Source organism: Nerophis ophidion, linkage group LG14, assembly GCF_033978795.1.
Source record: "Nerophis ophidion isolate RoL-2023_Sa linkage group LG14, RoL_Noph_v1.0, whole genome shotgun sequence".
Classification (NCBI taxonomy): domain Eukaryota; kingdom Metazoa; phylum Chordata; class Actinopteri; order Syngnathiformes; family Syngnathidae; genus Nerophis; species Nerophis ophidion.
Genome location: NC_084624.1, coordinates 12,519,577 through 12,545,493, shown reverse-complemented (window position 1 = coordinate 12,545,493; position 25,917 = coordinate 12,519,577). Strand labels below are relative to the sequence as shown.

General features: G+C 39.4%; 1 protein-coding gene across 3 annotated transcripts in view; it reads left to right on the top strand.

The window, feature by feature from the left end:
- Nucleotides 1-973: 973 nt before the first annotated feature.
- Nucleotides 974-25,917, top strand: part of mtf2 (metal response element binding transcription factor 2) — a 40,186-nt gene continuing 15,242 nt past the window's right edge. For all 3 annotated transcript variants that reach the window (XM_061919855.1, XM_061919856.1, XM_061919854.1), the window contains exons 1-3: nt 974-1,214; nt 10,248-10,434; nt 20,293-20,374. In XM_061919855.1, the coding sequence (XP_061775839.1) occupies nt 1,210-1,214; nt 10,248-10,434; nt 20,293-20,374 (274 nt within the window). In that variant the 5' untranslated portion in view covers nt 974-1,209. The remainder of the gene's footprint in view (nt 1,215-10,247; nt 10,435-20,292; nt 20,375-25,917) is intronic.

Below are 25,917 nucleotides of genomic sequence, written 5' to 3'. Positions count from 1 at the left end.
TTTAATCAATGTTGGGTTCTGACGTTGATTTGACCATTGAATATTGGTAATTTCCCAACCAATATTCAACAACACAAATACAACATTGAAACAACATGCTGTTTGACGACGTTTAATCAATGTTGGGTTGTGACGTTGATTTGATCATTAAATTTTGTTCATTTCCGAACCAATATTCAACAACACAAATACAACGTTGAAACAACATGCTGTTTGACGACGTTCAATCAATGTTGCGACATTGAATTTTGGTCATTTCCCAACCAAAATTCTACAACACAAATATAACGTTGAAACAACATGCTGTTTGACGACGTTTAATCAATGTTGGGTTCTGACATTGATGTGACATTGAATTTTGGTCATTTCCCAACCAATAATCTATAACACAAATACAACGTTGAAACAACATGCTGTTTGACGACGTTTAATCAATGTTGGGTTCTGACATTGATGTGACATTAAATTTTGGTCATTTCCCAACCAATATTCTACAACACAAACACAACGCTGAAACAACATGCTGTTTGACAACGTTTAATCAATGTTGGGTTCAGACGTTGATTTGACCATTGAATATTGGTAATTTCCCAACTAATATTCTACATCACATATACAATGTTGAAACATGTTGTTTGACGACGTTTAATCAGTGTCGTGACATTGAATTTTTGTCATTTACACGCATCGCCCCCTTATTATGTCATTTCCGGTACGGAAGATTCTGGAAAAACAATTTCTTACGTCAACGTGATCAAAATTGAGTAGACATGATCCTCCTTGTTCGTCTGGAACGAAACTACTTATATGTGTCAACACGTTTAGACTTCATCCATTCTAAAACAGTATTCATTAAAATATTACACAATAAGCTCCGCGTTGACTCGGGTAGCGGCCTTAAATGTTTTAACGATTTAAATCATGTTAAAACGGGGTTAAAAACGGACGAGGAAACAGCAGCGGCCGTTTAAATTCTTCCCACAATGCACTCCGCGAACATCAGCGGGAAACCAAAATGGCGAACGTGCTCGGGGAAAATGAGCCGTTTGTTATTTTCTGAGAAGGACGCAGCGTCAACACGTTCCAGCGGCCTGACTTCGGTGTGATTGTTTTTTTAACATCGAACAGAGCGAGATTTTCCACATAAACACGCATATATATATATTTACTTTGTTATTCTCGGGGAGCTGTTGAAACGGAGGTTCCCGAATGAGGTATTGTTGTCATGTTTTCTTCTCTCGGGGTCGTGGGCCTGGCGAAAATGTTTATTCGGCGATTAAATCTTCATTTTGGGACGACGAATGACGTCGTTTAAGATTTCACGGTTACTGCACGTGGTTAAACATCATCGTATGCGTGGGGTTGATCATCACCACTTTAACACCCCGAACAAAGGATCAGGCCCTAACTGAGACATACAATACAAACATTCTGTTTATTTACACAAACTTGCACATTAGGAACAATCCACGAGTTTGCGTTTTAAGGTACATTAATCAATCAATGATTATTTATACAGCCCTAAATCACTAGTGTCTCAAAGGGCTGCACAAACCACTACGACATTCTCTGTAGAGCCCACATAAGGGCAAGGAAAACTCACCCAGTGGGACTTTGATGACTATGAGAAACCTTGGAGAGGACTGCATATGTGGGCAAACCCCCCCCCCCCCTCTAGGGGGACCAAAAGCAATGGATGTCGAGCGGGTCTAACATGATACTGTGAATGTTCAATCCATAGTGCAGTGGTTCTTAACCTTGTCGGAGGTATCGAACCCCACCAGTTTCATATGCGCATTTACCGAACCCTTCATTAGTGAAAAATATACATATATATTTTTTTCAAATTCAAGACAAAGTTATATGTTTTGGTAACACGTTAGTAAAGGGAACATAGTCTAAGTCAGTGGTTCTCAACCTTTTTTCAGTGATGAAGTGAAGTGAATTCTATTTACATAGCGCGTTTTCTCTAGTGACTCAAAGCGCTTTACATAGTGAAACCCAATATCTAATTTTTACATTTAAACCAGTGTGGGTGGCACTGGGAGCAGGTGGGTAAAGTGTCTTGCCCAAGGACACAATGGCAGTGACTAGGATGGCAGAAGCGGGAATCGAACCTGCAACCCTCAAGTTGCTGGCACGGCCGCTCTACCAACCGAGCTATGCCCCCCCAGTGATGTACCCCCTGTGAAGATTTTTTTGATTCAAGTACCTCCTAATCAGAGCAAAGCATTTTTGGTTGAAATAAGGAGATAAAGAAGTCAAATACAGCACTTTTCTCATCAATTTCTGATTTATTAAATTGAAATATTGCTCATTTGTAGTGGTCTTTCTTGAACTATTTGGAAAAAAATATATAAAAATAAGTAAAAACTTGTTGAAAATAAACAAGTGATTCAATTATAAAGATTTCTACACGTAGAAGTAATCAACTTGATATGCCCTCTTTGGGGATTGTAATAGAGATCCATCTGGACATCTAGATCCTAAACATTTTTTCACAAAAAAAGAAATCATTAACATCAATATTTATGGAACATGTCCACAAAAAAATCTCGCTGTCAACACTGAATATTGCATTGATGCATTTCTTTTCACAGTTTATGAACTTACATTCATATTTTGTTGAAGTATTATTCAATAAACATATTCATAAAGGATTTTTGAATTGTTGCTATTTTTAGAATATTTAAAAAAAAAGCTCACGTACCCCTTGGCATACCTTCAAGTACCCCTAGGGGTACGCGTACCCCCATTTGAGAACCACTGGTCTAAGTAACAAAGACTTAATTTTGTCATTATCTGTGGTCTGGATTATATTTTTGTTATTTTTTTGTTAGTTTTTGTACTCTTTTAGTTCCTATTTGCGCTCCCTCTTACCATACCGACTTATGATTTTATCCCTGCCTCTGGTGTTCGGACCGCGCACCCGTTTCTAATCCAGACCCTTATTTAAGCCTGTCTTTGCCAGTCAGTCGACCTGGCGTCATTGCTTGTTTTCATGCCATACCACAGTTCGTGTTGCTCGATTCTTGCCGTGTCCGCCTAAGTCTTGTTTACTTCTTGCCACAGTTTCGTGTTTGTTCGAAGCCATAGTTTGTTTGTTTCATGCCACAGTTTTGGGTTTGTTCCACGCCATAGTTTTTTTGTTTACCTCATGCCCTGCCAAGATTTATCGAGTTGATAAATATGTTCCTACCTGCAAGCCTTGTCTGGAATAGTCCATTTGCATCCCGGGAGAACAAACCTCGCAGTAAGCTGCGACCCCTCCGTCATGACAGAATGATCATAAGTCGGCATTAGATTAGATTGGATAGTACTTTATTCATTCCTTCAGGAGAGTGTAACCAAACAAAACAAGGGAGCGCAAACAGGTACCAAAAGAGTCCAAAAAATAACAAACATAATCCAGACCACAGATCATGACCAATTTAGAGTTATTTGGACACCGGGGGAACATATTCTAAGTAATAATGACCTAATTTGGAGTTATTTCGTTAGGGACAGGGTTAGAGGGTTAGGGTTGTAATAAGGCCTTAATAATGACTAGTTAAGATCCAAAATTTTACTAATTTGCATGTTAATAAGCAACTAATTAATGGTGAGTATATGTTCCCCATACTAAAGTGTTTCCTTGTTTTTTTTTACTGGTGCACAAAATGAACCGTGCATGAACATCACCTTGTTCAAACAACAAAACCAACACAGTGCATAAACTCACAACAAATTACACACCTGCAAATAAGTCATTTGTTGCCGTATCCGCAATACGCCGATAGGGAGAAGTTTTTATTTACACGATGAGTCGGGTGTGTTTTGACCTCCGCCGAACCCCTAGGGTTCGATCGAACCCAGGTTAAGAACCACTGCCATAGTGGATCCAACACAACCATGAGAGTTCAGTCCAAAGTGGATTCAACACAGCAGAGAGAGTCCCGTCCACAGTAGAGCCAGCAGGAAACCACCCCAAGCGGAGGCGGATCAGCAGCGCAGAGATGTCCCCAGCCGATATACAGACGAGCGGTCCATCCTGGGTCCTGACTCCGGACGAACATGTCGTTCAAGTATGTGGGGTCCCGACATCTGCGGTCCCCTTCAAGGTCTCTCATTGTAGCCGGGTTGAGTTTTTCCTTGCCTTGATTGTGGGATCTGAGCGCAGGAGTTCTTTGAGACACTTGTGATTTAGGCTATATAAATATACTTTGATTGATTGAAGTATGCCTGAGTTAGGGTTTAGGCCAGGCCTGGGCAATTATGTTGACTCCGGGGGCCACATTTAGAAAAAAAAAGAGTGTATTTTTAGGAACACTAATACAAAACTTCAATGTCTGATTGAATGCTAAAAACGTCATGACAGACCGCCTTAAAAAAACGTAATAGAATTATTTAATTTTTCTACGAACGATAAACCACTGAATATTGACAAAATGTGAACGTCACACCCCCTTTCGATCGACATATTTTACAATCAAGTAAAACGCAACAGAAATGAAATTCGAACACGATGGGTACAAAATAAGGGTACAAAATCTGGGCTTCACAGTGGAAGAGGGGTTAGTGCGTCGGCCTCAAAATACGAAGGTCCTGAGTAGTCAGGGTTCAATCCAGGGCTTGGGATCTTTCTAGGTGGAGTTTGCATGTTCTTCCCGTGAATGCGTGGGTTCCCTCCGGGTACTCTGGCTTCCTCCCACCTCCGAAGACATGCACCTGGGGATAGGTTGATTGGCAACACTAAATTGGCCCCAGTGTGTGATTGTGAGTGTGAATGTTATCCGTCTATCTGTGTTGGCCCTGCGATGAGGTGGCGACTTGTCCAGGGTAGACGCTGCCTTCCGCCCGATTGTAGCTGAGATAGGCACCAGAAAATGGATGACATCGTTTAAGATTTCATGGTTACTGCACGTGGTTATACATCATCGTACGCGTGGGGTTGACCACCATCACTTAACACCCCGAACAAAGGATCAGTCCCTAAATGAGTCATAAAATACAAACTTTCTGGTTATTTACACAAACTTGCACATTAGGAACAATCCACGAGTTTGCGTTTTAAGGTACATGTCGTTCAAGAATGTGGGTGGGGTCAAGTATGTGGGGTGCCCACATCTGCGGTCCTCTTCAAGTTCTCTCATTGTAGCCCATTGGGTTGAGTTTTTCCTTGCCCTGATGTGGGATCTGAGCAGAGGAGCCCTTTGACACACTTTTGATTTAGGGCTATATTATTTATACTTTGATTGAAGTATGCCTGAGTTAGGGCTTAGGCCAGGCCTGGGCAATTATGTTGACTCGGGGGGCCACATTTACAGAAAAAAATGTGTCTGGCGGCCGGTATATCTTTTTTAATAACACTTATACAAAACCTCACCATTATGTCTGATTGAAGGCTAAAAACGTTATGACAGACCGCCTTAAAAAAACATAATGGAATTAATTCATTTTTCTATGAAGGATAAAACACTGAATATTGACAAAATGTGAACGTCACACCCCCTTTCGGTCGTCATATTTCACAATCAAGTGAACCGCGACAAAAATGCAACAAACAGTGAAATTGGAACGCGAAGGGTACAAAATAAACCCACCTACAGTCTGATATATCACTAAGCTTTAGAACTTGGTTGTGAAAAAGTCCTTCCGCGTCTGTGGAAACGCTTCCTGCCCACACTGCTTGGTGCCTCTTCTGAGCTGCTGTGACGTAGATGACCATACTAACTAATTAGATACCATATTAACTAATTAGATGACCATAGTAAATAGTATATAATCCATAAGCGCAGATTCCAAGCATTGAAATAGTTTGTATTGTTCAAAACTTTAAATTTTCCTGAAGGAATCAATAAAGTACTATCTATCTAAGACTTACGGTCGTTAGAAAATATGACTGCACATAATGACAGCTACACTTTCCATCTTAAAGATCTAAAAAAAATATTTGGGAATGTCCGGCGGGCCAGATTGAAAAGCTTAACGGGCCACATGTGGCCCCCTGGCCTTAATTTGCCCAGGTCTTGCTAAGGCGATATGGCCTTTTTTTAATATTTCAATATTTTAAGGCCATGTCACGATACACGATATATATCTCGATATTTTGCCTTGAATGAAAACTTGATGCATATAATCACAGCAGTATGATGATTCAATATGTCTACATTAAAACATTCTTCTTCATACTGCATTAATATATGCTCATTTTAAACTTTCATGCAGAGAGAGAAATCACAACAAAGTCAACTGACCAAAAGTGTATTTATTAAACAGTTATTAAGCAGAGGCACAAACATTCATGTCATTTCCAAAACAGAAAGTGCACGATTGTCCGAGACATTTTAAAACAAGCTATGAGTGCACTTTTGTGCATGATGTCACTAAGATGACATATCAAAAAACACTAAATTAAAGTGCACTTTTTGTACAAAACGCCACTACAATAGTTTAAAACAAAGTGCACTTTTGTGCATGATGTCACTCAAGATATTTCAGTAACTGTCAAATACAAATGAGCTTCATAATAGGAAATTGAATAGTGTATGTCCTTTGCGATGTGGTAAGTTCCTGCGGACGTTATCTCCTTCTGTTGTTGACTATTTGTTTCATACGGTGTTGATATGGAAATGGTTGTCTCTGCATTTTGTTGGTGTGGCACCGAACAGAAATGTTGACAATGTTGACAAGCACTCCTCATTCTCTAGCAGGTGACTTTTAAAATGATGCTACTCTTTGTAGAAACGCTTTTGCCCCACACTTGACATATTACGGTTGTCTGTTCGTCATATTCCCACTTGAAGCCAAACCCCCGCCAGGCGATTGAACCCCTGCTGTTTTTCTCGGGAATTAATTATTCCTTCATTTGTTACCAGATTCGCACCTCCTTTCTCTCGTATTACCGCTCGCACCACAGCTAACGTTACCCATGCCGCTACCTATCTGCTCCGCGAGGGCGTATACGTATGTGACGTATGTAAGAAGGTGCGCTTGTTTTATTTCTCTGTGCGGAGGAGAGACAAGAAAGAGTGAGAAGAGCCTGTAGTGTAATGCCCACCGCTAAAAGCAACTGCGTGAGAAGGTATACTCGAATATCACGATATACTGTGTTTTTCAGACTATAAGTTGCAGTTTTTTTCATAGTTTGGCACACATAAGTCGCTCAGGAGCGACTTATGTGCGAATTATTAACACATTACCGTAAATTATCAAATTATATTATTTAGTTCATTTGCGTAAGAGACTAGACGTATTAGATTTTATGGGATTTAGCGATTAGGATTGACAGATTGTTTGGTAAAGGTATAGCATGTTCTATTTCAGGGGTAGGGAACCTATGGCTCTAGAGCCAGATGTGGCTCTTTTGATGACTGCATCTGGCTCTCAGATTAATCTTAGCTGACATTGCTTAACACTATAAGTAATGAATAATTCCGATGGTAATCACGATGTTAAATATAACGTTTAAAATATAAAACATGGTCATGCATTTTAATCCATCCATCCGTTTTCTACCGCACCTGTTCAAGAAATAACAATGTTATTAAAAATAATTACAGAATTATTATACTTTAAAAATGTTGGGTTTTACTTAAAAAATGCACGCATTTAGTTGTATTCATTGTTAAAAAATATGATATGGCTCTCACGGAAATACATTTTTATATATTTGGCTTTCATGGCTCTCTCAGCCAAAAAGGTTCCTGACCCCTGTTCTATTTGTTATAGTTATTTGAATGACTCTTACCATAATTTGTTACGTTAACATACCAGGCACCTTCTCAGTTGGTTATTTATGCCTCATATAACGTACACTTATTCAGCCTGTTGTTCCCTATTTTTTATTTATTTTAAATTGCCTTTCAAATGTTTATTCTTGGTGTTGGGTTTTCTCAAATAAATTTTCCCAAACAATGTGACTTATACTCCAGAGCGACATATGTTTTTTTTCCCTTCTTTATTATGCATTTTCGGCAGGTGCGACTTATACTCAAAAAAATACGGTAGTCATTTCCTATATCGCACTGAGACAAACCCGCGATATATCGCCCAGTCCAACCTGAGTCAAAATAAATATTGTTCGTGACAGGAGTTGAACAAACATTGGACTCCATTGTTGTTTTTACTACTAATATACTGTATGTAAAAGTTAGTTGGTTCTGATTTATTTTTCAGGAATGTTACATTATCGTCTGGCTACATTTGCACATTTAAACGTATCTTAAAAAGGGGAAGGCAGAACCAATCAATCATCAATCAACCATAGTTTATTTATATAGCCCTTAATCATAAGTGTCTCAAAGGGCTGCACAAGCCACAAGGAGGGGCGCGGCATGGCGTAGTGGTTGCAGGTTCGCTCCCCGCCTCTTGACATCCAAATCGCTGCCGTTGTGTCCTTGGGCAGGACACTTCACCCTTTCTCCCAGTGCGTCTCACACTGGTGAATGAACGACGGGTGGTGGTCGGAGGGGCCCGTAGGCGCAAAATGGCAGGGCACCTGTGGCTATGAAAAAAGCTTACCACCACGAAGTGTGAATGAATGATGGGTTCTCACTTCTCTGTGAAGCGCCTTGAGTGTCCAGAAAAGCGCTATATAAATCTAATCTATTATTATTGAGGACATCCTCGGCTCAGATCCCACAAAGCTCATATTTAACCACACCCATTCTCCATGTCTTCACTCCATAACTTTTAAATGTTTACTTTACATTGTTACATTGCGTTATAGGGGGGGCCGGGAGTTTGCAGATCCTGAACAGCGATCCTGTTCTGTCCCTGAAATGTTTGTCTGATCTTGAATGGGATTGTGCTGAAAATCTTAATTTCCCCTCGGGGATTAACGAAGTACTTCTGATTCTGGTTCTCTGATTAAATTCACGTCCTCTTTGAAATAAGGGCAGGTGTTAGGGAAATATTATTACGTTATAAGGTTTTGGTGATGGTCAATGAACGTTATGTGTAGTTTTTATTGTAGGGTTTTTCATAATCTATTTTTCTAGTTGTTGCTAGCTTCAGCTGTTACAAGTCTTATGAGTTATGTCTTTTATGATAGGGCTGGGCGTATCGATACCAAGTATCGATATTATCGATACTTGGTGAGTATCGGTATTGTATCGATACTGGTGTGATGGTATCGATACTTCACCAAATTAAGCGAATCACCCCGAAAAAAAAAAAAAAATGTGAGCGCAGCGCTCCTCCCCACTCCACCCTCCTCCCTAGTGATGGGTCGCGAACGAGATTTAAACACACTTTAAAAAATCATCTTCAACCCAAAATAAAATAACATAAATATAATTAACATGACGTTTGGTGCGTTGGCGCACACACATCAGTATAATTCGCTCCGAGGTTCACTCGGACACGCATGCACACACTCGTGCGTTTCCAGTGCGACTTAATGTCTTGGTTGTGAACTGTAAAGTGTTTTATTGCACTAAAATAACGATAAGAATTTCTCAGTTCTTTTGTTTTGTGTTCATATTTACAACTGTTTAATAACTAGTGTTTTCTTTTTTACTTACTGTAAGTTCTTGTGTGTTGTGAGGCGACTAGCCAATTTCAGTATTTGTTTTCACCTTATTTGCACTATTTACTTTATTGTAATTGATATTATTACTTTTTTATTTGAATATCTCAGTTCTTTCGTTTTGTGTTCATTTTTACAACTGTTAATAACTAGTGTTTTCTTTTTTACTTAAGTTCTTGTGTGTTGTGAGGCGACTAGCCTAGTTCAGTATTTGTTTTCACCTTATTTGCTTTATTGTAATTGATATTATTACTTTTTTATTTGAATTTCTCAATTCTTTTGTTTTGTGTTCATGTTTACAACTTTGTTCAATTATTAGTTTTGTTATTTACCTTAAGTGTTTGTGTGTTTTGAGGCGACAAGCCAGGTTCAGTAGTTGTTTGCACCTTATTTGCATTACTTTATTGCTATTGATATTACTTTTGTAATAAATATTTTATTTTTTGACTTAAATCGTTGTCCTGTGTTGTATTATTATCATAATCAATTAATAAAGGCAAAAGTACAAATTTCTTTTTCAAAAGTATCGAAACCCCGAAGCCCCCTCCCCCCATCAGATGACGACACTTCCGGTATCGGTATCGGCGATACTGGCCGGTATCGGATCGGTATCGATACCCAAATTTGCGATATTGCCCACCCCTATTTTATGATGTCTTAATGCAACTGTCCTAAATCAGCATCGTAAACTATAGCAAAATGTTCCTATTACCAGTTCGTCCCTTTGTCATTGCAGGGACTCCGGGGTTTTGGGTCACCTGTCCGTCCATCAGAAAACTCCGCCCCCGCAGCAGCAGGGTGTCCCCTTGTCCCCAACAAGCCAAGCCAGGGTGGCGTATGGGGAACAGGGCAGGTTCACTGAAGGCCAGGACGTCTTGGCCGGATGGTCCGATGGATTGATCTACTTGGGGACGATCACAAAGGTTAGTATTATGGCTGGGCGATATGGCCTTTTATTAATAGCTCTATATTTTGAGGCCATGTTACGATACACCAGACCTGGGCAAATCAAGGCCCGGGGGCCACATGCGGCCTGTTAAGCTTTTCAATCTGGCCAAATATTTTTTTTTAGATCTTTAAGATGGAAAGTGTAGCTGCCATTATGATGTTTTCTAATGACCGTAAGTCTTGAACTATACAAAGTATTTCAATGGTTGGAATCTGTGCTTATGAATTATGTACCAGTTATTATGGTAATCTAATTAGTAGGGGTGTAACGGTACGTGTATTGGTATTGAATCGTTTAAGTACGGGGGTTTCGGTTCGGTTCGGAGATGTACCGAAGGAGTTTACACACGGACATGAATTTACCATGAATTGATTAACGTGGACCACGACTTAAACAATTTGAAAAACTTATTCGGGTGTTACCTTTTAGTGGTCAATTGTACAGAATATGTACTGTACTGTGCAATCTACTAATACAAGTTTCAATCAATAAATCAAACGTATTAATTACCATAGCGCACGTTGTGTAAACAATGCACACCGAGGCACAACACACGGAATGCTAGCAGCGACCGTACTACCACAGACTGACCATACCTCCTCTTTTCACCGGATAGGGCCTCTTTTGCGGGGCTGTCCGGGTGGAGTTTCTTAAATGCCTCAAATGTCCGGCTTTTGAAGTTAGTGTTGCTTGTATTTTCAATGTACGTTAATGATTAAGAAGGGGTTAAAAACAAAACAAATTGTGCATGCAGCAGCATTCGTGAGGAAGGGGCAGAGACAGAGAGAGCGAGAGAGTTGTGATAAACGCTCATGCGTCGCCAGGTTCTGCTTTTTACCCATTGATTTATCAGATTTTATTTTTTATTATCTATAGCAGGGGTGTCAAGTGTGCCCCGGAGGTCATTTGCGGCCCACAGCTAATATTTTAAAGGCCCACGGCACATTCTAAAAATACTATTAAAATAAACATAAACAAAAGTGAAATAAAAAAGCTTAAAGGCTAAATGTAATTTAGAAAAGTTGCAACGTTGACAAATAAAACAAAGCTGTTTTTTTTTCTTTCAAACTGTCATTGCTCAAAACAAAATATTGAATCAAAATCAATGTTATTATGAATTATTGACCTATCCTAGGTTTCGATTACTTCACATTAAATATTTCACTAAGAATAATATTTTGGGTGGAAGATTTAGCAAATTTGGTAAAAAAAAAACAAACAAAAAATGTATATTTTGTTGTTTTCTTACTGTACCAAAAATGAACCGAACCGTGACCTCTGAACCGAGGTACATACCGAATCGAAATTTTTGTGTACCGTTACACCCCTACTAATTAGTTACTATGGTAATATACGTCACAGCAGCTCAGACTAGACACCAAGCAGTGTGGGCAGGAAGCGTTTTCATAGATGCGGAAGGAGCTTTTCACAACAAAGTTCTAAAGCTTAGTGATATATCAGATTGTAGGTGGGTTTATTTTGTACCCTTCGCATTCATATTTCACTGTTTGTTGCATTTTTGTTGCGTTTCACTTGATCGTAAAATATGTCGATTGAAAGTGGGTGTTATATTCATATTTTGTCAGTATTCAGGGTTTTATCGTTCATAGAAAAATGTAAAATTCCATTCAGTTTTTTAAGGCGGTCTGTCATAACGTTTTTAGCATTCAATCAGACATTATTGTGAAGTTTTGTATTAGCGTCCCTAAAAATAGATATACAGGCCCTTAGGCACATTTTTTTCTTTAAATGTGGCTCCGGAGTCAAAATAATTGACTAGGCCTGCGATACACGATATATATCTCCATCTTTTGCCTTAGCCTTGAATGAACACTTGATGTATATAATAACAGCAGTATGATGAGTCTGTGTGTCTACATTAAAACATTCTTGTTCATATTGCATAAATAAATGCTCATTTTAAACTTTCATTGAAGGAGGGAAATCACAACTAAGTCAATTTAGCAAAAGTGTATTTATTAAACAGTTATTAAGCAGTGGCACAAACATTCATGTAATTTCCGAAACAGAAAGTGCAAGATTGTCAGAGACATTTTAAAACAAGCTATAAGTGCACTTTTGTGCATGATGTCACTAAGATGACATATCAAAACAGCACTAAATTAAAGTGTACTCTTTGTACAGAAAGCCACTACAATAGTTTAAAGCAAATAACGTACCACTTTTGTGCATGATGTCACACAAGATATTTCAATAACTGCCAAATAAAAATGAGCTGCATAATACGTTTCCTGCAGACGTTATCTCCTTCAGTTGTTGACTTTTTTTTTTTTTCATACGGTGTTTATGTGGAAATAGTTGCTCCGGCATTTTGTTGGGGTGGCCCCGGCCGGAGATGTTGATGCGGAGTTTCAAGCACTTCTCATTCTTTAGCGGGTGACTTCAAATGATGCTACATTAGCAGTGCTGCTACTTTTTGTACCAACGCTTTTACCGCATAAATGTTCAACATATTCCTGCTTGAAGCCAAACCACCCCTGGACGATGGATCCCATGCTGTTTTTCTTGGGAATTAATTTGTTACCAGATTCACACCTTTTCTCTCTCGTATAGGGTTGTCCCGATCCGATATTTGGATCGGATCGGCCGCCGATATTTGCCAAAAAATGCGTATCGGCAAGGCATGGGAAAATGCAGATCCACATCCAGTTTTTAAAAAAACTACGGTCTGTGTTTTCCAACACACCGATTTAAATAATACATTCCACTCTTCTGCTGCTCCCTAAACTCCGTTCCGCCTTTTCCAGAACACCTTCAAAACATCCACAGGTCTGCGTTCTAACCGTTCAGACGGCCGTGTGAATTAAAAGTTACTGTAAAAATGTCAGCTGTGTGGGATTATTTTATCCTACAAAACGAAAAAGATGAAGAGTTGGAGTGCAAAACATGCCACAATAAAGTCAAGCGTGGTGGTAAAGTTGTAAGACATTTTAATGACTCTTGCGAGTGAGAGGCTTTTTAGCACTCATTGATGAACACAAGACCAGGCTGACACCTGAGCATCTTGAAGTGCGCGTCTTTGTTAGAAATAATCTCCCCATTATGCTTGGACTTCAATTGTTTGACCCCCCTGACTGGGGCAAACAATTAAAGGGAGTGTGTAGATTTATATGTATATATATATTTTTTTAAGTTTACACTTGTTCAAGAGCAAGTATTGATGCTGAATTATACACATTTTATCCCACTCAGGTTGTTTGTGTGTTTTGCTTTTTTTAATAATGTTTACAGCATTATTTTCACTTTATACTGTTTACTTTTTTACTGTTTAATGATGCCATTTCTCTTTGTCATGTATAATTTTTGATATTTTGTGTTTATCCTTGAAAACCAACTATTGTGTATTATTCAAACTCACCTAATTCAGCTGGCTAGTTGTTATCAAGACTACTAAAATCCTTTTCAGCATGAATCTGACAACTAAGTAGGCTAAATAACTTTGAACTTTAATACATGCTTGGATAGGCCAGTATCTGTATCGGATCGGAAGTGCAAAAACCTGGATCGGGACATCCCTACTCTCGTATTACCATTCGCACCTCACCGTTAGCTAACGTTACCATGTCGCTACCTCTCCGCTCCACGGGAGCGTGTGAAGTTGCACACATGACGTACTGTACGTAAGAAGGTGCGCTGTACTCAGAAGAGAAGAGCCTGCAGTGTAATACCCACAGCTAAAAGAAACTGCGTGAGAACGTATACTCGAATATCATGATAGAGTCATTTTCTATATCCCACAGAGACAAACCCGCAATATATCGAGTATATCGATATATCGCCCAGCCCTAGTTAGTACTGACTTTTGGTACAGGACAGCACAAACTACGACTTCAAGTCATCATCCAGGCTTTGGTTTGGAGTACTATTGATTGGGAACTGCACGTTTTATTTCTATGTGAGTCAAGTATACACGCCTCTCCCCTTTCTGTGTTAAGTTTAACTTATCTTTAACTTTACTGTGCTTTCTAACTATTGAAATATTGCTAGTACGAGGCGGCAAACAAGGCAAGTAATGGGATTCATCGACTCCGCCTATAAAGGTTCGAGTGTCCGCCCTGAGATCGGTAGGTTGGGAGTTCAAAGCCCGACTGAGTCATACCAAAGTAAAAATGGAACCCATTTCCTCCTTGATTGGCACTCAGCATCAAGGGTTGGAATTGGGCGTTAAATCTCCCAAAAAACTGCTTACTGCTCTCATCAACTCCCAGGGGGTTAACAAGGGGATGGGTCAAATGCAGAGGACAAATTTCACCACACCTAGTGTGTGTGTGACAATCTTTTGTACTTTAACTTAACTTAAATCAATTTAACTTAACGGTTGTGACCCGCCATGAAATAAAGGTGTCTGAGCTGCTTGAGTTCCAAAAAGTAAACGCTAAGATTTAAATCATACGTCTCACCTGTATAGTAGAAGTTGTGACACCAGGCCGAGAAGGGAGTCAACTTTGAAAATCCACCCTTTACCAACTTGATACTATGGCTCCCAACAAATGGGATGCAGTATAAAACCTCCGCAACATTGCTAGAAAGCAAAAAACCTGAGGAGTGAGGATTATTCTGAATTTACCAGTTTAAGGAGAGCACATGTCTTGTGCTAAAAGTAGTGTTGTCCGATAGCAATATTTTGGTGCCAAAATATATTTCAGTACTTTTTGATATTTTTCTAAAAAAAAAGGGGGACCACAAAAAATTGCATTGACTTTATTTCAACAAAAAATCTGATGTACATTCATCATATTTCTTATTGCAAGTTTGTCCTTAAATAAATTAGTGAGCATACAAGACAACTTGTCTTTTATTAGTAAGGAAGCAAACAAAGGCTCCTAATTTAATCTGCTGACGTATGCAGTAACATATTGTGTAATTTTCCATTGTATTATTTTGTCGAAATGATAAAGGACAATATGTAGACATTTAATTATTAATCCACTTGTTTATTTACTGTTAATATCAACTTACTTTCTCTTCTAACATGTTCTAGCTTCACTTATGTTAAAATGTAATAAGCACTTATATTTCTGTTGTTTGGATACTTTACATTAGTTTTGGATGATACCAAAAATTTGGGTATTATCCGATACCAAGGAGTTACAGGGTCATTCATTGGTCCTGTTCATGTGTCCAGAGACATATTTCCTGAGTTTATAATCATAATATATATATATATATATATATATATATATATATATATATATATAAAGTATCGATGTAATCATAGTAGTATCGACTAGATACACTCCTGTTTTTGGTATCATTACATTGGATGTTAGGTGTAGATCCACCAATGCCGATTGTTTACATTTTGAATGTTAAATGTCTTGGGGACCCGAAAGCATGTCAGTCATTAAAGTGGTAAAAATTAGTCATATTATATTATTTTTACTTTCAAATCTTAAATATCTATAGATCAGCTTCAGATCTGTCAGTTCCAATAAAGTTTTAGTTTTTTGTTTATCCGGGGTGTACCCTGCCTTTTGCCTGAATGCAGCTGGGATAGGCTCCAGCCCTTCGTGACCCTAAAGGGGACAAGCCTTAGCAAACGGATGGATGGATACGCCCTTTTCTTCAAAGAAAACCACAGTTTTTTATGGCTAAAACACAAAATATGAACATAATTTTCCCCTATTCCTTTTTTTTACAATGGGATATGTGAAGTAATTGGAGCCTTAGATAGGTAAATAATTCACAACATAGCTTTTGGTTCATTATTGTTTTTGAACAATGACACTTTGAAAAAAATCCGACTAAAGGTTTCGTAGATCTAAAAGGCTCCCACGAGTAAGTGTTAAAACTATGTAGTATTATAATATATAATTAAGTAATGAACTAAGATATATTTTTTTTACTTTCAACACTTTAATCTGTAGGTCAACATCAGATCTACATGTATTTATTAGTACTTGTTTTAGCAATGACTGTTTAAAAAAAACAAACTGCCTGCTTGGCATTTTTGGTATTAGTGTCAGTATTGTGACATTTTCTCGTTAAATTACACCGGTTCGCTCTTTTATTCCACTTTTTGTGTTTTTTCTAATATAATTTTTCAAATGTGCAACCGGCCATTAAAGAACTGGCCAGGCTGCACTTTAGAATAGAATATATATTTCTTATTGACATTGTACAACAAGATTGTAAGCAAAACTAATTATGTGCAAATTAATGTTAACAAATAAAATGATAGATAATTACAGGTGCTGGTCATATTATTAGAATATCATGAAAAAGTTGATTTATTTCATTAATTCCATTTAGAAAGTCAAACTTGTAGAATGTATACATTTTTACAAACAGTCTGATACATTTCAAGTGTTTTTGCCAAAAAGGAGATGATTATAGCTGATAACCAATAAAAACCCTAAATTCAACATCTCAGAAAATTAGAATATGGTGAAAAGGTCAGATATTGAAGACACCTGGTGCCACACTCTAATTAGCTAACTAACTCAAAACACCTGGAAAGCCTTTAAATGGTCTCTTGTTTTGATTCTGTATGACACACAATCATGGGGAAGACTGCTGACTTGACAACTGTCCAAAAGATGACCATTGATACTTTAAAGAAGGAGGGCAAGATACAAAAGGTCATTGCCGAAGAGGTTGGATGTTCCCAGAGCTCTGTGTCCAAGCACATTAATAGAGAGGCGAAGGGAAGACAAAGATGTGGTAGAAAACAGTGTACAAGCAAGAGGGATAACCGCGCCCTGGAGAGCATTGTCAAACAAAACCGATTCAAAAATGTGGGGGAGATCCACAAAGAGTGGACTGCAGCTGGTGTCAGTGCTTCAAGAACCACCACGCACCGACGTATGCAAGATATGGGCTTCAGCTGTCGCATTCCTTGTGTAAAGCCACTCTTGAATAACAGACAACGTCAAAAGCGTCTCGCCTGGGCTCAAGACAAAAAGGACTGGACTGCAGCTGAGTGGTCCAAAGTTATGTTTTCAGGTGAAAATAAATTTTGTATCTCCTTTGGAAATCAAGGTCCCAGAGTCTGGAGGAAGACAGGAGAGGCACAGAATCCACGTTGCCTGAAGTCCAGTGTCAAATTTCCACAATCGGTAATGGTCTGGGGTGCCATGTCATCTGCTGGTTTTGGTCCACTGTGTTTCCTGAGGTCTAGGGTCAATGCAGCAGTCTACCAGGAAGTTTTAGAACACTTTATGCTGCCTGCCATGGACCAATTTTATGGAGGTGAAGATTTCATTTTCCAACATGACTTGGCACCTGCACACAGTGCCAAATTTACCAGTACCTGGTTTAAGGACCATGGTATCCCTGTTCTTGATTGGCGTGCAAACTCACCTGACCTTAACCCCATAGAAAACCTATGGGGTATTGTGAAGCGGAAGATGCGAGATGCCAGACCCAACAATGCTGAAGAGCTGAAGGCCACTATTAAAGCAACCTGGGCTCTCATAACACCGGAGGAGTGCAACAGACTGGTGGACTCCATGCCACGTCGTATTGCTGCAGCAATTCAGGCAAAAGGAGCTGCAACTAAGTATTGATTGCCGTACATGCTGAAACTTTCCATGTTCATACTTTTCAGTTGGCCCACATTTCTAAAAAATATTTTTTGGTACGAGTCGTAACTGATATTCAAATTTTCTGAGATACTGAATTTGGGATTTTCAGTAATTGTCAGTACTAATCATCAAAATTTAAAGAAATAAACATTTCAAATATATCACTATGTGTGTAATGAATTGATATAATATGTAAGTTTCACGTTGTGAATATAATTACTGAAATAAGTCAACTTTTTCATGATATTGTAATAATATGAACAGCACCTGTACATAAAACACCAAGCACACAGCTCACATGCACAGTTATTCTTGTCTTGTGTTCAGCAACACTATTGCTTTCGGGTAAAAAGTGTTCTTAAATCTGTTTGTCCGGCATTTTATTTTTCTGTATTTCCTGCCCGGGGCCAGCAGTTCAAAAAGTTTATGTCCGGGATGAGCTAGGTCCCTTATGATGTTTCTGGCATTTCTGAAGCAACTGTCACTGTACAGTTCATCTCGGGAGGGGAGAGACCAGCCACCCCTCCTTTGGACACTCCTGGTTTATCGCATTGCAATTATATTGCGCCCAGAAAAAAAGTTTCTGTAATGCTTGAAATTAACAAAATACTGTAAATATTACATGTTATCATGAATGCTAGTTACTACATTACATAAAGCATGTATATAATTAGATTAGATTAGATAGTACTTTATTCATTCCGTCAGGAGAGTTCCTTCAGGAAAATTACAATTTTCAGCACAATCCCATTCAAGATCAGACAAACATTACAGGGAGACAGAACAGGATCGCTGACGGGTCTGCCGGCTTCCAGCGCCCCTTACAAAAAAAGATGAAATACAGGTAAACAAGGGGGGGGGGGGGGAAATAGAAGATTAAAATGAAATAAAAAAATCTGTCTTAGCCTGGGCCTTGGAGAGGGGGTGCAGACTGAGGCCAAGGGAAAAAAAAAAAAAAACTCATAGCCATAGTACACATCCCTCTTCCATGTGTGTAAGAGGGAAACATCAAAGAACACAGAGGACATTAAAGACATTAAAGCAGCAGATACAAGCAGACACTTCTACATACAGCTATGAATAAAAAGTAAAAGAAACATATCCACTGTGGTGGCCTCTGCGGTGATCCAGGCCATCGTCCGCTGGGGAGGAGGGAGCATGGCCAGAGACAGGAGCAGACCCAACAAAGAAACAAAGACAGCCGACTCCACTCTCGGCCAGTGTCCAGTCCGCATGGATGAGCGATGATACGTCCAAGGTGACTGAGGTGTCCGACACCTGCTCACCCAGCCAAGACACCGCGAAGCCTCTCCGTCCCAGCGCTGAGTGCTAGCTCCGCAGCCCTGTCCCCCTCATCCGCATCTCCTCCAGTCCCTCCAAACGGACTCCAGTGTGGCAGAGACCCAGCAGCTGGTCTCCATGGCCAAAAGGCTCCCGGGAGGCAGATCCAGAAGTCCACAAAAAAAAGCACCACAGAGGTCACAAAAGTGGCACCCCTTGTCACACAGTCCCAAAGGGTCCCAGACAAAAAAGGCCAAAAAATATAATAACACATGAAAACAAGAGGAAACACAAAAGGATGACACAAGAGCACAGAGCTCCTGCCTATAGCAGCCACTACAGCAGCGCCATCTTGGAAAAAAAAAAAAAAAGCGTTGATGGAGGTTTTTAGAGCGCTTTAAAGGCGGAATACATCATTGTTCGCCGCCTCTTGCGAGCAGTTTTTCACTCTTTAGAATGCACAGAAAAGGTAAAGACGTGTGTGCTTGCCTCACAAAGGTATGGTGGATGATGGGCAACATTTCTAAACAGGTGCAGTTCCACTTCAATCAAAGTCAAGCTTTTTCACGAAACACCATGTGAATCAGTTTGTTACGTTATAAAATGTCACTTTCTTCTATTTACCTGATCCCTTCCAAATAGTTGGGAAATTTACAGTACAGTGCAGTGAATTTAAAAACAATTTTATCAAAGCAAATGATGGAAAGATTGTAGTCTGTATATCGACACAAATTATTCCTGGCAAAAAAGTGCTGCACAAAATCCTAGGACCAGTTTAAAATCGCAGGAATGTGCTTTTTAATTCTAAATACAAACCAAAAAATTGGCGCAATAAACCAAAAAGTAGGGGCGTTGCCAACACTAATTCTCTCTCGTTTCTTTGGTTGTTGACAGTTGGACAGATTTGTTGAGCGTGCAGATAGTTGATAGTGAAATATAAGAACCCAAAGCTGTGAAGCTTTTGGGGAAATATACAGTAATTGTATTTTTCCTACATCTTGCAGATAGATCGGGAGAAGCAGCGATGCTTTGTGGTGTTTGAGGATCAATCCAAATCGTGGGTCTTGTGGAAGGACATTCAAACAGGTAGGAGTATATACATGTCTACAAAATCAGATTTTTTTTACCCAGCTGCTGAGTTTGACGGACTGTCTGGTTTAATACTGGTTGTTCGGTTACGCCCATCCAATAAAGACCTATATTCCTGCTGAGATCACTGAGTCTAAACCAGGGGTTGGCCAAACTTTTTGACTTGGGGGCTGCATTGGGCTAAAAAAAAATTGGCATTTACAGTAACAGTATACGTGTCTCAGGGTGCGTGCGTGTTGCGGATAGTTTGTCTAAAGTGTCAACGGCGACAGACAAAACGAGCGTGGGAGAGTGGCCGTGTGCAATCCGAGGGTCCCTGGTTCAATTCCCACCAAGTACCAACCTCGTCACGTCCGTTGTGTCCTGAGCAAGACACTTCCCTCTTGCTCCTGATGGGTGCTGGTTAGCGCCTTGCATGGCAGCTCCCTCCATCAGTGTGTGAATGTGTGTGTGAATGGGTAAATGTGGAAGTAGTGTCAAAGCGCTTTGAGTACCTTAAAGGTAGAAAAGCGCTATACAAGTACAACCCATTTATCATTTATTTATTTATATGTATGTATTTTTTTGTGTGTGTGTGAAAGAAATACATAAAAAGGAATACATACATATATTGTTACTGTACATGCAGTTGACTTTTGGCCCAACTTTTTTAACATAAACACAATAAGGAGGCATTTGAAGAAAAATGGGCTGTATGGTCCAGTCGCCAGAAGAAAGACATTTCTGCGCAAATGTCACAAAGTACCCCGCTTATATTACGCCAAACAACACAGAGACATGCCCTAAAACTTCTGGAACAAAGTAATTTGGAGTGATGACACCAAAATTGAACTTTTTGGCCACTGGACCATGCAGCCCAATTTTTTTCAAGCGCCTCATTATTGTGCATCTTGAAACAGCCACACCACAAATTGTCAGAGAGTCCTGTATTTCAGCTGAAATTATTTGTGGATTTTTCTTTGCATCTCGGAACAATTTTCCTGGCAGTTATGGCTGTAATCTTTTCTGGTCTACCTGAATCCCTCATTTTCCACTTCTTAATCAGTGTTTGAACGCTGCTGATTGGCATTCTCAATTCCTTGGATATCTTTATACCCCTTTCATGTTTTATACGGTTCAATTACCTTTTCTCGTAGATCCTTTGACAATTTTTTGCCTTCCCCATGACTCAGAATCCAGAAACATCTGTGCAGCACTGGATGAAAGATTAAATGGTCTGTCAGAAGCCCAGAAACTCACTGAACTTTTATATACACACACACTAATTACAAACAAACAGGTCACAGGTCAGGATTTGAACTTTGATTAGCCATTCAAACCTGTTTGTGTCAACTTTAGTGCATGTTATCAGATCAAAGTCACTGGGGTATGTCAACTTTTGATCAGGGTCATTTGGGTACTTTCTTTTGTCATTTTGATGTCCCACTGGGTCATTATTGTCACCGATGTCCCACTGGGTGTGAGTTTTCCTTGCCCTTATGTGGGCCTACCGAGGATGTCGTAGTGGTTTGTGCAGCCCTTTGAGACACTAGTGATTTAGGGCTATATAAGTAAACATTGATTGATTAATGATTGATTTTGATTTTAAAAGAACAAACACTGTTGTTTGCCAGTAAGTAGCTTCAGACAACCATTGAACATGAGTGGAAGAAAGGTTTTGGTGTTATCATTCATATTCCCTGAAGAATGGCCAATAAATCATAAATTTTCCCAGGGTATGTAAACCTTTGAGCACAACTGTATGTACAGTATATAATCATAATTTCTATGTAATAGTTCTGGAGTTTATGTACTTATTTAGATATTAAATATATGTGTAAGGTAATTCAATAAGCATCTAAATAAATTTGATCGCAAAATCTGGGGGATGGCGTAGCGAAGTTGGTGGAGTGGCTGTGCCAGCAATCTGAGGGTTAATGGTTCAATCCCCACCTTCTACCATCCTAGTCACGTCCGTTGTGTCCTTGGGCAAGACACTTCACCCTTACTCCTGATGGGTCCTGGTGAGTGCCTTGCATGGCAGCTCCCTCCGTCAGTGTGTGAATGGGCGAATGTGGAAATACTGTCAAAGCGCTTTGGGCTCCTTAAAAAAGGGGTAGACGCAAGTACAACGCATTTACCATTTGTATATTAATTTCATACCAAATCGAAGAGGGAAGTTTTCCCAAACCTGTAAATTTATTAGTTAAGGTGGTGTCTCTCCAGGGGGAAGGGGGGCCCGCCCGGGACTGACGGTGAAGGGGCTGGGTGGGTGTAAGGAACATCGTCATTTGCCCTGTCGCCACCATCACGTCTCTATCTCACCACAGCCTGGGGGGGGGTGTAGTGCATTCAACTGAATATGGGTTGAAAAGGATTTGCAAATTATTGTATTCCGTTTATATTTACATCCAACACAATTTCCCAACTCATATGGAAACGGGGTTTGTAAAATGAATGTTCCATGTTAGCTTCCAGCGTTCAGACTTTACTACACATTTGACGCACACAAATATTGAAAGGTATAACACAAAACTTCCAGGTCAAACATAACCAACCTGTATGATGCACCTGCCATGTTTTTTTACATCAATAGTCATCCATAAGAATATAAAAAGTTCCAGATTTAACAGTATTTGGAATGACCTTATTACAGAGTATCCGCGGATCCTTAAAAAGTCTTAAATTCATGTGTCTAAAATTAAGGCCTTAAAAAGTATTAAAGTTATTAGAAATTCCTACGATGGTCTTAAATTCAGTACTCGATGGTCTTAAATTGTCGGGCCAGTTTTTTTTTTTTTTTTTTTCGGGTAACGTCTTTGAGTAAAAGTTACGGCACGTCTTTGAGTAAAAGTGAGTGATTTCAGTGTCAGTCGCACGCATAGTCTGGTCGCTTGCAGACTCCTTCCTTTCTTCCTCGCGTCCCCGCCTTTCAGTCAGCATGGGGAAATGCAAGTTTTGCGAGCGTTGGCTGGAGGACAGCCGGTTTAAAAGATGGTTTAAGCCTGTTGCCAATCCCGAGGAGGCCAGGTGCATACTTTGTAAGAGGGATTTCAAACTTGGCACCATGGGAATTAGAGCGGTCGAATTGCACATGCAGTGCAATAAGCATAAAATCGCGGCAGAGAGCCAAAAACAAACACCGGGCATCTCTCAGTTCTGCGAGGCTCCAGCGCCAACGCCCCCCCAGCTAGCAACAACTGCCGCTAATAGCACTGACCTGACACTAATCTTCGGCGGGACAGCAACATTTAAATCCGAGGTGTTATGGATCTTGCACACTGTGGTGAAACATCAATCCTACACCTCAAATGACGGGATTGGCGATCTTTTTCGTGTGATGTTTCCTGATTCTCAGGTTGCTAATACATTTTCCTGCAGAAAGGATAAAACAGCATATATTACGAGACACGGATTAGCACCTTACATCCAAAACCTGCTCTTCGACCAAGTCAACGGGTCTCTGTATGTGTTAATGAAATGTAATTTATTTTTACCCTCACCTCGGTTATTCGGTTTTTACTGGCGTTGGTGTTGGTTTGTTTGTTTTGGATGTCAAAGTTTTTGGATCTTTCAAGATTTTTGATGAGCTGTTTTGCAGAGTGGTGCTTATCAGTTTGTTTATTGATAAACATACAAAAAGTAAACTTGACTGATTGTCATTGAGGTCTTAGTACAGTGGGATCCCCAACCATCGCTTATATTTATAGATTTTTTAAATTATTTTTTTCGGTCTTAAATTTCATTCAAGGTAGCATTCAAAAGGTCTTGAAAAGTCTTAAATTTGACTTTTTGGGGACGGCGTGGCGAAGTTGATAGAGTGGCTGTGCTAGTAATCTGAGGGTTACTGGTTCAATCCCCACCTCCTACCATCCTAGTCACGTCCGTTGTGTCCTTGGGCAAGACACTTCACCCTTGCTCCTGATGGGTCCTGGTGAGCGCCTTGCATGGCAGCTCCAGCCATCAGTGCGTGAATGTGTGTGTGAATGGGTGAATGTGGAAGTAGTGTCAAAGCGCTTTGAGTACCATGAAGGTAGAATAGCGCTATACAAGTACAACCCATTTACCATTTACTTGCTGAAACCCGCAGATACCCTGTTATTAGCTTTTAGTCGTCCTACATTCTCAATTGGAGAGGTCGGCTACCCAAAATGTCGAAAGAGCCATATCGGACCAAAATTACAAACACAGATCTGTCTGGAGCCGCAAAAAACTAAAGGCCATATCACATACAGATAGTGTGTCATGAGATATAAATTGAATGAAGAGGACTTAAAAGAAACTAAATGAGCTCAAATATACCTACAAATGAGGCATAATGATGCAATATGTACATATAGCTCGCCTAAATAGCATGTTAGCATCGATTAGCTTGCAGTCCTGCAGAGATCAAATATACTTGCATATCACGATATAGTCATTTTCTATATCGCACAGAGACAAACCCGCGATATATCGAGTATATTCGATATATCGCCCAGCCCTAGTCCCAAGCAGAGGTGGGTAGAGTAGCCAGAAATTGTCCTCAAGTAAGAGTACTGTTACTTCAGAGATTTATTACTCAAGTAAAAGTAAGGAGTAGTCACCTAAATATTTACTTGAGTAAAAGTAAAAAGTATGTTGTGAAAAAACTACTCAAGTACTGAGTAGCTGATGAGTAACCTGTTCGTTTAATGATTACGGCAACAAATAATGCACAAAAACATAAAAATAGCAATGAGCAAATTCAGAGCCAGGAATATCTCTTAAGCAACTAAAACAATATTATATATCAAATAATAATACATTAAAATAAAAAAAAAATAAGGCAAATTGAGCCACAATAACTTAATAGCACCATAGGCTCAGTAGGCATTGATTGATTGATTGATTGATTGAAACTTGTATTAGTAGATTGCACAGTACAGTACATATTCCATACAATTGACCGCTAAATGGTAACACCTCAATAAGTTTTTCAACGTTAATCAATTACTTAATAAATGACCAAGTCGAGGTGATCTACCTCATATATACATATACATACACACATATATATATACATAGTATATAATTTATATTTATTTATTTTGCCGTTTTTGTTCACATGTTAAAGGTGTTTTAATGAATATACATGCATGTTTAACATATAGATTCCTGTCTTTAATGAAGACAAGAATATAAGTTGGTGTATTACCTGATTCTGATGACTTGCATTGATTGGAATCAGACAGTATAGTGCTGATAACGTTCCGGTTTTCAAATGGAGGAGAAAAAAAGTTCCTCCTTCCTGTCTAATACCACATGAAAGTCGTTGGTTTTTGGCATCTTATTTGTCCAGCTTCCATATTGTTTTTATACACTTTACAAGAAATACATTGGCGGCAAACTCCGTAGCTTGCTAGTTTGTTTGCGCTGGCTTTCAGAGACTCTTATTTTGTTAGCGCAGGCACGATGGAGCGGCACTTTTATTGTGAAGACAGGAACTGTGCGATCAGTCTTTAGGCTTTTGACGGGAAGTACGGTTGAAATAAAAAAGTGTCCTTTTTCCTTTACACTTTTGATTGATTGATTGATTGAAA